At 36.2% G+C, this 15,112-nt stretch overlaps 1 protein-coding gene across 3 annotated transcripts in view; it reads left to right on the forward strand.

The window, feature by feature from the left end:
- The window catches only part of EMB2763 (ribonuclease II family protein), an 86,112-nt gene extending 83,440 nt beyond the window's left edge, over positions 1-2,672 (forward strand). For all 3 annotated transcript variants that reach the window (XM_089796960.1, XM_089796961.1, XM_089796962.1), the window contains exons 20-25: positions 214-273; positions 500-605; positions 1,587-1,682; positions 1,885-1,966; positions 2,072-2,137; positions 2,298-2,672. In XM_089796960.1, coding sequence (XP_089653086.1) covers positions 214-273; positions 500-605; positions 1,587-1,682; positions 1,885-1,966; positions 2,072-2,137; positions 2,298-2,532 — 645 coding nt within the window. In that variant the 3' untranslated portion in view covers positions 2,533-2,672. The remainder of the gene's footprint in view (positions 1-213; positions 274-499; positions 606-1,586; positions 1,683-1,884; positions 1,967-2,071; positions 2,138-2,297) is intronic.
- The last annotated feature ends 12,440 nt before the right edge of the window (positions 2,673-15,112 follow it).

Below are 15,112 nucleotides of genomic sequence, written 5' to 3' on the forward strand. Positions count from 1 at the left end.
TAAATATGATTTCAAATTGACTAAATAAGAATAAAGGGATATATAATGTCTATCTCAAAACCTACTTTGTATTTTACTTATACTGATATGTTGTCTATATTATGAGTTTTTTCCATGTGTTATGCTCATATTTGACTGCAACACGCTTCAAATTGACTCTTTGTACTCAACTCATTATTTTCATTCATACTACTTGCTTGAAAATCATTGCAGGGTGATGATCCATATTTTAATAAGCTAGTCCGGATTCTTACGACAAGATGCATGTCACAGGTTTGTTCTTTTCATGATTTTTTGGACCTATTTTATAAGTACAATAAAAGGTTTGCCTTGTTTATTTTTATACAAGTACAGTATATTCGTCACTTGAAGGTTCCCCAGATTGGTGATCCATTGCCACATCCACTTTTATCCTTTTCTCATATTGTCACGACTAGAATATGCAGTTGAAAAAAAAATTGTAATACCTTACCTAAGTAATTCATTGTATGAATTTCAGGCAGTTTATTTCTGCAGTGGAGATCTTACCCCTCCTGAGTTCCATCATTATGGCCTTGCAGCCCCCTTGTATACTCATTTCACATCACCCATACGACGTTATGCAGGTGTGTAATATTATTTGAATTTCTATCAACATGGAAGGACAATTCAGTATGTGTCCCTCTCCATCTCTCTGGTCTTGCAGCTCAACCTATCAATTTTGATTTCATTTTCTAATTTTTTCATATCGGTTCTCTTTCTTTTTTACCACATTGTATGTTTTATGCTTTAGCTTTCTTGATCTGTGCTTGGCACAATTTTATCTCCCTGTTGGGAGTTCACTGTGCTTAAAGCTGTATTTTATTATTACCATCAGCAATCTTGATTAAGAGTCTTTTAACCCACAAATCTTTGTATTGTTTAAATGTAATTGGTTAGACACGCCTATCATAGCTTATGGTTAGTAGAGGATTCTTGAAAAAACAAGCTAACCGGAATAATTGCTTCTCTTGTAATTGTATATGTGAACGAAATTGAAGAAATGCTTTTAAAGTCAAATTATGCTTAGTACATGGTTAGACAAGTTTAGTTATGATTGAAATCAACATGCAGAACGTGAAGACGCCATATTGGGTTATGCACTGCACTTCTCTAAGCACAGGGTAGCTTTTCTTTCAAGGACCTTGAATCGTATAGCACGTACAAGATGAAATATACAATTAAGCTTGCAGGAAAAATGTTTCTGATTATCATTCTTATCTTATTTTCTTTTTTATCTGTTAACATATAACTGAATGTTAAGATTGAACTTTCAGTTAAATGTTTTGTTTACATTTTTTTTTCAATCATGTCAGGAGCATTACTTTTAGTATACAAGGAGATCATTTTAATCAGACAATGCAATTCAACTATTCAAATTCTGTTGTTATAGTTTTTACATTACTACGAACTACTTGAGTTCCTAAATAATCCAGTTTTCTTCTTGAACTAAATACCATTAGCTGTTTAAGTGTAAAACCAGTTGATTACCTTGTTAATATAAAAATTACGACATCTCTTAATTTATGCTTTTTATTTGCCAAGCTAATATACTTGCTTTTGTACAGATGTTATAGTTCATAGATTACTTGCTGCTGCTTTGGGTTTGAGCAAGTTACCTGCCGTGTTTCACGAACGGACACAACTGACAAGCATCGCCGACAGTAAGTAGAAAATTATGGTAGCAAGCAATTATCCTTTTAAAATTTAAAATCAGCTGAAGGCAAGGTAGTATTCTGAAAATTACAATTTTAGAATGCCACAATCTTAGTTTCACTAGTTAAATATAGTAGCACCTTTTCCATTTTGGACATGGAAAGCACATTTTATGAAGTAAACAGTGATCACTGTGCATTCTTTTTGCAGATTTGAACTACCGTCATCGAAATGCCCAAATGGCTAGTCGAGCATCAGTTGAACTCCATACACTTATTTATTTCAGAAAACGGTAACAATAATATTTATGGTTTACATATTGTGAACTGGATAGGCAACGTAGACTCTTGTCATTGTTAAGGTTGACTGAAAAAGGTCCCATTTTTTTCCCAACCAGGCCTACTGATGCGGAAGCAAGAATTATCAAAATGAGATCTAATGGCTTTATCGTATTTGTTCCCAAGTAAGTAAAATATAAACATACAAGAATGTGGTGGAAACATATGACCTTCCCATAATTTAGGAGTGATGTTTGAATAAAGTGATGTTACAACATAGAAGCCATTACTGATTGCTTGCAAACATTCAAGCACTGTAATATAATTATTGTGAAATTCCTGCAGGTTTGGAATTGAAGGTCCTGTGTATTTGACCCGCAAGGAAAAGCCTAAAGAAAGCCATTCTGCAAAAGTAAGTAATGAAGAGGTTGAATGGATAGTTAATGAGGAACAACAGACTGTAACAAAAGCAGACAAAAGTGTATCTTATAAAGTACTAGAACCAGTAACAACTCATATAGAGGTTGTTGAACCTCAACCTAATCGGCCCAAGCTTCAACTTACTCTCATCAAAGTTTAGTATTGCTTTTAAGTTTTAAGATATTTGTTGTTGTGGCCTCAGGATGTTGATCCAAACTTACTATTGTGGTTTACAATCTGCTTGTAAAATAGTATTTATTCTATTCATAATATTATACGAAGAATTAAATTATTGGTCTCTATTTGTATTCAATAATGTGCACAGTATTTCCTTGGTTCAAATGCCTGGGTGGAAATCTGCCATCTTCTTGATTTCATTTGCAAGTTGTAAATTTTCTGTTTATTTCAGTTTGCAACCACAATTAGCAGGGGCAAGCTATTACTCAGTTAGGAACTCATGGCCTGACAGGGCTTAAACCCAGGAAGTATGCACCACTTTACTGTGCCTGGCAAACCTATTGGATTTATTTACATCATATAAGTAGTGGAAACTAAGCTATAATTCTCTTAAAATAAGAGATGCATATTTCAGAAGAGCCTAAAGCACTTTTTCAAATTTTTTATATTTTGGTTTATGACATGAAAATCTGCAGTTGTATGAAATTATAGTTTCATAAATGCTAAAATTTTATTACCATTTGTTTTTGTTGTTGTAATGTTCATCTACTTGGGGCATACCTTATTTCTACCCAAACTAACAATTCCATGACAAAAATTGTTTATAAAAAAAAAGAAAAAAAGAATCAAATATGGATAATGGCTCCAACAGCTTCATTTCCTGGCTGCCATTTGTACCCTGTAAGGGTTCCATATCCCACTTGTGCCCCTGAATTGGAGCTGGCCTGTATGCTAGATCTGGGGGCTCTTGCGCCAGTGGCTGGAGTCACCTAGTCTTTTTGCGGTGCGAGACAATGGTTGCTGCTGTTTCTGGTCTAGATTCCCTTGACTTGAAGATTCTTGGGTTGAGGTCATTCAAGGTGTTAGGTGGTACTCCACTTTTGATGGGGGGCGATTTTCTTGATAATGTTGGGAGTAGGGTTTTTGTTGGAACAATGTCCACTGCACCCCTATCCTCCCTTCAACAAATACAAGTCCACTGATCTCAATCCACTGTTATTGGTTCAAGGATGAAAACAACTATAAATCTGGCATTTGCACGAAAGTCTAGATACCTGGTACTGGTGCCAGATTAACCTATGCAGAATGTTCAACTCGCTTACGCACAGCACGTCACATAGTTTCCTGTGAATGGCTTAATCACAGTTCTTGTCATTTCAAAATAAGGTTCTTCCAAATCTAACAATCAATTCCTAATTCTCATGCCCAGATAGAATTCAATGCCTGACTCACTGCAACACGTGGTTTGTACCAGAGACTCAACAGTACAAAATTACTTCAGTTCCATTACTGTCCATAATTTCCACAACAAACGATGAAGGAAAAGAAGTAGTTGATTTCCATAATAACTCAATTCTCAGATAGAAAATCTTGTGACTACCCTGGACACCTCTCAGTGTCAAAGATAGCAAATGACCGAAGTCTAGAACAACAGAAGTCATGCCTGTCTACTGACATGCAATAAATCAAAACTGTCTGTATATTCTTTCCCTTACCTCAGTCTGCACTATTCCTTCTTTTTATTCTTCTCCCAGCTTCATAACCATCCAGACACTGGACTTCTTTTTCTTCCCTACTGTTGTGGTTTGCTTCATTGTTGCATAGTCATGTTCACTGAAGTTTACCATCGCCAATTGCATAGATCAATTGAGAGTTTATTCTGGCAAAATGTGCATGAGGACAGGCAGTAAGTACCAAAAACAATCACAAAATACTAGACTTTGTTTTTCTTGTGCAACTCTATCTGAAGTCACTGAGCTGCGGGATAGGCTGGTCCACAGAAATTTTAAGTGCTGCGTGGAGTTCTAGAGCACGATGGTCTTTCTAGATGATAAACTGGAAGTCACAATAAGGTTGGAGATGAATCCCTTGTGACAAACTGGTACTACAATTTTCAGAGACATTTCTTGCACTTTAGTAGAAGGTTAAAATGATATCATTATGCCTCTCTGATAGGCCAAATAGCTGACGATTGTTTAATTGCATATTATTGTTATTTCAATGAATCCCTTCACATCCTTTGTGAGTTAGATAAATCTGAAAATTGTTTGCCAAGCTTAAAAAGGGATGCTTCCTCGGTTGTTTTGTGAACAACTGAATTGTTAAGGGCAGAAAGGGGCATCTTCTTAGAGTGATATTAGAGCTCTGATATGATCTTGCAAATAATATTATGCGTCCATCAATACTACACTATTATCCTATGTTCCTATGTTCCTTTGGAGGGACGGGTTTCTAGGGCGGCAATTTTTTTTTGCTGATTTTTGGGTCAGGGCGGGGGAGGATGGCAAATAGAGAATGACTATATAAATATAGGGAAAATATAAAATCTGCAGGAAAATCTACATATATACATTACATTCATATGAAGATGTGGATTGACCTGCCATTTAAACATCATAGAACCTTAACGTACAACATTTCAATAATCAAATTCAATGCTTAATATGCTATAATTCATTCATAATTCAGAATTATTGTCAATGTGCATGTCATATTAAATCAATAACATAAAAATCTGAAATATACCCAAGAACATAATTAAGAATTCATTTCCAATAGCAACAAGAACAATAACCAACCTTCCAAATTGAAACACACTACTATCATTTAATTCTGAAATCACACTTCCAATTCATTGTAAGTGGATTGATATTAATACAAAAGGTTCTCTATACAGTTATGATAATGATATAGGTGTTGAGTGGGGTTGTCATTGTACCAAAAGATTGATCTGTCAATGCTCGATACAACCATTCAACTTATAGTACACAGGAGGCGGTTAAGCCCTTGTCATGAATCTTGAGGAGAGCATTGAACAAATTTCAAAAAAAATCCTCCTCAACGTTACACAAGAGTTTGAAGATTTGAACTTGTGACCAAGCTCTGATACCACTTATTAGAGTGGGGTTGTTGTTGCACCAAAAAACCAATCTGTCAATACCCGATACAAATAATCAACGTTTAGTACATAAGAGGCGGTTAAGCCCTTGGCATGAATCTCGAGGGGAGCGCTGAACAATTTTTTAACAGGAGGTTTGTTACAGTAAGGTGGTATCTTGATGCAACTTCCAATATTTACCATATCTTCCACAAAGGACCTAGATCAACCCAGGACCAACCAAACATTGATGTATTGCTAGGAAAATGAGCTAAGGATGCATGTTCTAGGTCTATAATGCACTTTTCTAACTTTCTTAGCACCTTGCAAATAATTTGTTGTATAATTATGAGCGTGTAGCAAGAGTGTAAAATAAATATTAATTCACTGATTCTTAAGGTAATGTTGTCAAATACTGATCAAAGGGCCCCAAATACTAGAAATTAACTACCAAACAGTAATAAACATGTTAGTTGGAAGGAGGGGCCCATTTTAAAATTAAAAGAGATTCTTTTAATATATATTTTTAAAAAAGTATTGATGTTATCTATAAAATGAAGGATGCCCATCCGTCTCGAGGACTTTCAAGGCATCCCCAACCGTCCTCAGATGTGCGAACATCCCCCAAAATATTGCCAAAGTCCCCAAGTTTTTGAGACGTTTAGTGGGAATTTTTAGAAAAGAAGGATGGGGTGGGGACGTCCCCTACTCATCTCTTCATCCTAGGGGCATCCCTGTTTCCAAAACTTGGCCATTTTGGGTGGGGACGTGTCCTTAGGGAACATAGCTATTATCTCAAGAGGAATAGATCAAACTCAAACTTGAACTCACAATTAGAGGTTGGACAATCTAATTTGATGGATAGAGATGCTTGAAAATGTACTGGAGGAGTTCGCTAGAACACAAAGGGAAACAATGATCACGCTAACTCAATCCCTCCAACAAATGACTCAAATGTTAAATTGATTGGTACAATAGAATGACAATCAGAGAAATAATGGAAATAATAAGAAGAAAGGACAGGAAAGGAATGGAAACCAAGGACGCAAATCAACCTATAATAAAAATGAACAACATAAAGCTTTTGGATTTACAGTGAATTCTAGGTCTTTAATGCCTACATTTGTTAATGAAAACAATTCACCAACTAAAAATGAACAGATTGGTCAAGAATTCCATGACAATTTTGGATTGATTGATGAGCGTTTGGGGGGAGATTATAATGTTGAAATTCTTCTCCTAGAATATACAGTCTCAAGAGAAAGGATTGGGCCAAAAAGGAGGTGGTGGTAGAATTCGTAACCAAGATTTGCAAAGGAGATTTGGCAAGGTAACTTTTCCTTTTCTTGATGGTTTGGGAAAGATTACAATGAGGTCTTGGGTGCAAAAAAATAATACTCTGTTTTAAGCTCAAGCCCATTTTTCGGAGATTGAGGTTCTAAAATATGCAACTTTACATTTGGAAGGATGTGTTCATGAGTGGTGGTATCATGGGTTGATTACTTTAGGCCATGGTCAAATTGTATCAAATGTAGAGTTTTATCGAGAAACTTATATAGTGTTTTAGATTAAGGTAAAAGCAGGTTTTGAAGGGCCCCCAAAACCCTTTACATCAAAAAGAAAGATATACCATGAAGCTCTACCAGGTTTTAAATGGACCTGAAACCAAGAGTACAACAGAACTAGGTCAAATAGGGACCTGAAACCAACAGATAAGTTTAGAAAGAGAAACCTGAGAGAAACCTGGAACCTGGAAAGACAGACTGGAAAGCATAACAACTAGAGAATCCTCCCAGACCAGAAAAGCAAGGACTAAGATTTTGATTTCACTCCCTTTTTATGAGAGTGCAAATTCATATCAAATTGAGGGTCTTTTCAGATCTTTTTGTTGTCACATGTATCCATCCCTCAACCAATGCAACCTTTGACTGCCACTTTTGAGAATTCAAAATAGTTGGAAAATCATCCAAGCTATGGCAACGACCATCTGCCATCACCACATCCTGTAATCTGGAATTGCAACCTTGTTTACGAGTTCCAGCAACAACATCAAAACGACATCCATCCTTTTGACCAGGGCAATCTGCCTTCAAAACATCCCCCAAATTGGAACTAGTAGTTTGAAATCCAACTTTATCACTAAGATTAGATACTTTCCCTTTTTGTCCAGATTCAACAATCAGATTATCTCGACTAGATTCTGAAACAAGAGTACCAGATTTAGCACCATGATTAGAGATTGTAGAAACAACATGCAACTTGCCCATAGCAGCCTCAAAACCAGCATCTCGACCTAATTTTGCTACAGGACCCACAACACCGTTAACTTGGCTAGAACCTGCACCAAGAGAACCAGAACTAACACCTTGGGCATCCACCTTGGGAGCTGAAGCATTCCCCAACACAAATCCAGAATCCCCATCCATAGGAGCAGATTTGTAAATTGTATAATGCTGTTCTAGAACACCCTTCCACCAGGAGGAGGGTCGTTTGTTTGAAGAATTCCTATACACACACTTAGCAGCCAAATGACCAGTATTGAAACAATTATTACACCTAAAAGGGAGGCCCTCATAATCAATCAACTGAGTCCAAGATCCCTTGAATGATCTAAAAGAAGCTCAGTTGGGAGACCCTTAGAAACATCAATATCCACTAGAATCCTAGCATAAGTAGAATGGTAATGCTCAAAGGATTGGGGATCAACCATATGAAAATCCCCTAAAGCCTCACCAATTTCCTTGAAATAGAGTTCACCCAAAAATGAAGAGGAAGATTAGGTAGCTTTACCCAAGTCGGAATTTTGAAAGACTCCATTTGAGGATCGAAATTTGGATGCCATGGTTTAACCATTAAAGGAAAGCGCTGCTCCCAAAAAAAGACCCGATCACTAAGAATAGCATTCCTGTCCTCAAGATTAATAAAAGTAGCAATGAAAAAACCTTTAACCAAAGGGAAAATCTCGATAGTATCTGTAACATATGGATCCCAATTCTTAGAAATCCAAGCATGGAGCTCTGATAGAGAGGGCCAAAAACCTTTAAAGCGACAAATAATAGAATCCTTGGAAAGATCCCTCGAGCGTTCTTCAATTTCTAAAAGTGACTTATCCCCTAGAGTAAGAGAAATAGGCTTACAAGGGATCAAAGGGGATACAACAGATCTGCTTCCACAGCCAGTGTCTTTGCCAGAATCGGAAGCCAACACATCACTATTGCCAGATTTCCCACTTCCGCAACTAGCAACCTTGCTAGATTTAGAAGCCTCAGAAACCCTAGCACAATTTTTCCCACATTTGTTTCTAGCGACCTTTGCAGATGTAGAAGCCATCACACCATCATTTCCAAAAACCCTAGTAGCGATCTTACTGCTATCGCAACCAACTCCCTTTCCAGATATAGAATCCAAATGAGGTGCAGAGGAAACCTGCACCCCATCCACTGATAGCCCACCAACAACACCTCCACCCATGCGACTAGTATAACCAGATGTAGAAGGAGGAGGGACGCCATGGACAGAAGGTCCAAGTTTTCGAGCAGGACCAGGAGCGGGTGATCCAGCAGAACGAACAGGACCATGAGTGAAAGATCCAGGAATTCGAACCAGACCAGGAGTGAGAGCTCCAAGAATTCGAACAGGACTAGGAGTGGGAGAAACATATAGAGTGTTTTGATAAGAATGATTTAGAATTAGATTTCAAGGATTTGGGGCATTTGAAACAATGATGTATTGTAGAGTTCATTGCAGATTTCCAAAAGCTTTTAGTGATTGATATTATAGAAATGAGGAGAGTGGTCTTATTTATAGATGGATTGATAGAACCTTGAAAAGGGTGGGTTAAAGCCCTTAACCCAACAAATCTGTGACATGCAATCGAAAGTGAAAAAGAAATGGAAGCTTCAATTGCAAGGAGTAATTTTTATCCAAGAAACCTTTGTTACAAAAATGGAAGGGACAAAAAACACTCACAAAATTATTCAAATTGGCTTAAGAAAGTATAGACTAGACTTGACGATGAGCAACCAAGTGAGTTGAAGAAGAAATTGTGCTTCCGATGCAGAGAACCTTGGGATCTAGCTCACCAATGTGTTGTTAAGGATAAATCAAATGAATTGGAGTACTTCACGACTCTTGATTCAAGTTTTGAAAATTTAGAACAAAAAAATGAATCCAAGACGAGTGAGGAGGAGACTTCATCATTTTAATAAGAAAAGAAACAAGGTAGGAAGAGTTGTATGACATAATTAAAAAAGTTGCAAAAAATAGGCTCTTTGAGAGTGAGAGGTGTATTGTGTGGAGAACAAATAGTTACTCTTATTGATAAAGGCACAACACAATTTTATTTGATAAAGGTGTTCTGGTAAAAAGGGTTTGAGAACTATAGAGTGTGAATTTTGAAGGTTTAAGAGTAATGGTTGTTGATGCCTTTACTCTTACTTGCGCTAGGAATATACTAGATATATGTTTTCAAGTGGGTGAATAAGAATTCAAGGATGAATTTATGTTGTTAGCATTGGTGATGCTGATGTGGTTTTTAAAATTTAGTTCATGATGAATGCACAAACAATGGAAATGAAAATTTTAAGTTGATGGGAAGAAGGTTCTTCTTAGAGGTATGTCATGATGGCTTAAAGATAGTAGCTTTTAAAAGAATGGACAACTAATACAAAATGATCAATTGGAGTGGGCAACTAAATGTGGTATCATGCCTAATGATTCAAGACATGAAAAAAAGAGCTTTTAGCCTAATTTTTTTTAGATAAGCACAAGAAGGTATTCATTGACATTCCTTGTGGAGTTCTACGAGACGGGTATTGAATAGAGTGGGAAGGGGCTAAACTAGTCAAAACTACTCTCAATAAACACTCTAAAAGGCACAAAGATGAGATTGAGAAATCTAGTAAAGGGATGTTGGAAATAAGACATTATTCCAAATAAGAGGCCTTATGCTTCTTCAATGGTTTTGGTTGAAAATAAGGGTGGGACAATGCGAATTTGCATTAGTTATAGGGCATTGAACAAGAAAATAATAAAGATTAGGTATCCTATTCCCCATATTAATGAATTAATAGATGAGTTGCATGGAGCTTGTGGATTTTCAAAGAGAGATGGTTCAACTACCATCAAATGAGTCTTAAAGGAGAATGTGGAGAAAACACCATTTAGATATTACTTTGGTCATTATTAGTTTCTAGTCATACCTTTTGGGTTGACTAATGCAATCACTGCCTTTTAATTTTGTATGAATAAAGTGTTCAACCAACAATTACATAAGTTTGTGTTAATATTTTTTTATGATATTTTGATATACAATAGGACATGGAAGGAGCACTTGAAACATCCAAAAGAAGTGCCTAGTATTCTTGAGAGAAAATCTTTGTATGCAAAAGAACCTAAATGTGAATTCAACTTAATAAAATTGTTATATCTTGGCCATATTATCAGCTCTATAGGAGTTCATGTTGTGAGAAAATTAAGGCAATCATGGATTGGCCTCTAATAAACTTGTCTCCATCGAAAGGTTTCTTTGGCTATGTGGCTTCCATAGGAGGTTTGTATAGGTTTCTCACAAGTTTTTCCTCATTGACTGTTTTGACAAAAAAGGTAGCTTTTGCATGGTTAGAAAAAAACCAAAGTATTTAGATCAATTCAAGATTTAATAAGCATAGTCCTAGTATTAGCCATCCTGAGTGTACCAAACCTTTTGAGCTAGAATGTGATGCATCTGGTGAAGGAGTAGCTGTCGTCCTAATGCAAAATAAGCATCCCATTGCCTTTGAAAGCTGAGAGGAACTAAAATGAGTTATTCAATTTATGACAAGAGATGGTGGTGATTTTGCATGCTCTTGCCAAGTTTAGTTAATATCTTGTGGGAGGTAGGTTCATAGTTAAGTCTAGCCATAATTATCTTAAATATTCCCAAAATCAACAAGATTTGAGTGAAAGGAAAAAAAAAAAGGTGGGTAAGTAAATTGCAAGCTTACAAATTAGACATAGTCTATGTCAAATGGAAAACAAATGCAGTGTCTAACGTTTTATCTAGAAGGCCACGTTTATGCTCGTTTGTAGAGACCGTGGCTAATTGGAAGGACATAATATCTGAATATGCCAAGGATGTTCGGGCTTCAAGTTTATTGGAAGGTGCTATAGATGATGAGATGCAAATGGTGCAAAATGGGCTCATCCTCTATAAAGGTAGATTTTTCATGGTGCTTAATTCTAAGTTAAAATAGATGATTATGGAATATTTTCATGATGTTACTATAGATGGCCATCCTTGTTTTTTAAGATATATAAGCAGAATAGAGAGGGGTTCTATTGAAAAGGATTCAATTTGAAGCTCACAAATTTTAATAGAATTGTCCAGTATGCCAATAAAATGAGAATGAGAACACACACCCTATTAATTTGTTACACCATAGCCTATACCTAATAAAAAATGAGAAAGTATTTCTATGGATTTTGTATCAAAGGAATTGCATCTGTGTTGTGGTCAACATGTTAACTAAAATTTTCTCTTTTCTTTGTAATTTTAGTGACATAACATATCTATTTTGGAAGAAAATTTTCATACCCTATAGGTTGCCTTAGAATATAGTAAGTAACAAGGATAGGGATAGAAATTATGTTATGTCACTAAAATTGAAAATAATTGAGAAAATTTTAGTTAACATGTCAACCAAAACGCAAATGCAATTCCTTAGTTATAAAATCCATAGAAATACTTTCTCATTTTTTGTAGGGTATAGGTTATGGTGTAACAAATTAATAGGGTGTGTGTTCTCATTCTCATTTTATTGGCACACTGGACACTTCTATAAAAATTTGTGAGGTTCAAATTTAATCCTTTTGTAGGAATTGTTCAAGTTACGTGAGAATCGAACTCACTCTCAAAACAAGTCACTACTTGCAAATTGATGGTCAAACATAAACTATCAGTTAATGGTTAGAGGGCTATTTGATAAACTATGTATGAGGGCAAAAAATGTGGGTTGAATGACTGCATTTAGGTGAGTATTCTTACAACTCTATATATCATATGTTCATTAAAATGTCGCCATTCACGACTCGTTATGGGTAAACACTACCAAGCTTCATGAATTTATTTTGAAGTGATAATAGAGTATCAAAAGTTATGGACTTGTTGCATCACAGTGAATATATCATTAACTCATTGAAGGATAACATATAACATGCCCAGATGTAAGAAAAAAACACTATGCCTATCAATGTAGGGTTGAAAGGCATTTGGAAGTTGACGACTTTGTGTGCTTGAGGCTGTAACCCTATAGGAAACCTTTTCTTAAGAGAAGTGGTTCAAAAAAGCTCAAACCAAGATTTTACAACCCTTACTAATTTGTGAAGAAAGTTAGTGAGTTGGCTATGAGTTGGAACTACCATCAAACAATAAGGTACGCAATGTGATTCATGTTTCATGGTTGAAGAAGGCATTTGGCCATAATGTTGTACCATTTACTATGTTATGACCTCTAGATGAAGAAGGGAAGCTAATGCTAATTCTAAAGGCCACCATTGAGACAAGGGAGCATATTCTTAGGAAGCGTGGGATCAAGGAGTACCTAGTGAAATAGAATGACCTACCTATTCAAGATGCAACTTGAGAAAATGAGGAAATCTTGGAGTGAAATATTTTTTTGTTTTTAGTGGGAATAGTTAACGTTGGACTTCAAAATCATGAGTAAGTTATGAATGTGGAGGAAAGAAAAAGAAGTCCAAGTGTTTGGATGGTTATGAAGGTAGGAGAAGAATAAGAAGAGGGAATCATGAAGATTGAGATAGGGGAAGAATATACATACAATATTGATTTTTTGCATGTCACTAGATAGGCCTGCCTTTTTAGTTCCTGCCAAAGGTGATGCAGGAGCATCTTGGGTGTAAGAGCAATCTTCCATTGCCCAAAAATATTTTCTTTATAGTCTTTTCTATTTTAGTAAGGACTAACAGATAGGGTGGTTGCTATTTATTGGAACTTGCTATTTTAAGTAAGTTTGTCATACGAGCTCAGAATGTTCTCATTTTCTACATGAAGGTTCATTTTAGAGTTATAAGTCTACTATAGAATTCTCATTGCTCTAGCTTAAGTATCAGAGAGGTTATTGTGGATTTTCAATGGAAAAATTTGTAGAAAAATCTTTAGGCTCACCGTTGGAGGCCTTAGAGTGCCTGGATGGGGTAGGAAAACTTGATGGAGGAGCACTTGCGCAATTGCAAGTCTGTAGATTAGGAGCTGGTGTTTTCAAAAAGTGGCTATAATAGGCAATCAAAGCAACGATTTGAGAGTTATGGCCTTCTGAAGTTGGGCTACTCGAAATTTCTAAAATAATTGTCAAAGATGTATTTGGCCAAATCTATATGTATTGTTAGGGTTAGTTGACCCTAGGTTTTAAGTTTTAATGTCTAGAACCTTCTCGTGTGACATAAAATTGCCTATTTAGGAAAGACCCGAACATTGTCTAGGATAGCTCTAGGTGATAGTTCATAGAACTGTCTAGCATATTACTAGAATGAAGGTGCCCATTTTGGTTAGCATATTGTAATTGTGAATTTTGTAATTTTGCATTTGCGAAAATAATAAGAAATCCATATTTTGTTCTCGCATTTGCTATTGTTTCTTTATTTTTGTTATGTGTTTATGGTATTAAGGGGAGCACCCTTCATCAAGTGGTATCAGAGAAAGAGTTCTTGAGTGTGTGGACATATTGCCGACTGTGAAATAGTTCACACTAGGACCATGGTTTGGGTTGAGCATGTAGATAGATCGTTAATTGTGAGGCAGTTTGCACTAGCGTGAAAATGCCTCCATGAAGAGAGCGTGACAGATGAGCTGTAGGTGTCACACCTTAAGGTTTTAGAGCTGCCGTCCAAAGACAAATGCAAGCATTGGAAAAAAAAATGCGTAGAGGAATAAATCTTCTCATAAGAGATAAAAGTGAGGATGAGGATGAAGAAGAAGAAAATGTTGAACTAGAAGCAGTTCTAAACCCAGAGGAAGAGAAGCTTTCTAAGGCCATCTGCAAGATTGGAAAAAGACCTAAGTTTGAAGTTCCCACATTTTCGAGAAATCTTAACTTAGAGGAGCTGATCGATTGGATCAATGAATTGGAGTACTTTGAGTATGAAGATATTGAGGATCCTAATAGGGTCAAGTTGTGAAGGCAAAACTGAAGAGACATGCAAAGATCTAGTGGCAGGAGATTCAATTGGAGCGGAATAGAAAGGGAAAGGACAAAATCATCAGATGGGATTAGATGTTAGCTAAACTAAAGCGACAATTCATTTTTGTAGATTATCAGCTTGATATGTTGAAGAAAATGCAAGGATTAAAGCAAGCGGCAAAATCTGTTCAAGAGTATACCAAAGAGTTCCACCGAGTTCTCATTAGAATCGGCCATGCAGAAGCTGATAAGTAGAAAGTGGCCCATTATCTTAATCGGTTAAGGCCAAGTATTTAGGATGACCTGAATAGTTCTAAATCCAAAGGAAGAGAGACTTTTTAAGGCCATCTCCAAGATTGGAAAAACACCTAAGTTTGAAGTTCCCACATTTTCGAAAAATCTTAACCCAGAGGAGCTGATCAATTGGATCAATGAGTTAGAGGAGTACTTTGAGTATGAAGATATTGAGGATCTTGATAGGGTCAAGTTTGTGAAGGCAAAACTGAAGA

The sequence above is a fragment of the Cupressus sempervirens genome, chromosome 8 (assembly GCF_028749045.1).
Source record: "Cupressus sempervirens isolate cs-2001-9-10 chromosome 8, ASM2874904v1, whole genome shotgun sequence".
NCBI lineage: Eukaryota > Viridiplantae > Streptophyta > Pinopsida > Cupressales > Cupressaceae > Cupressus > Cupressus sempervirens.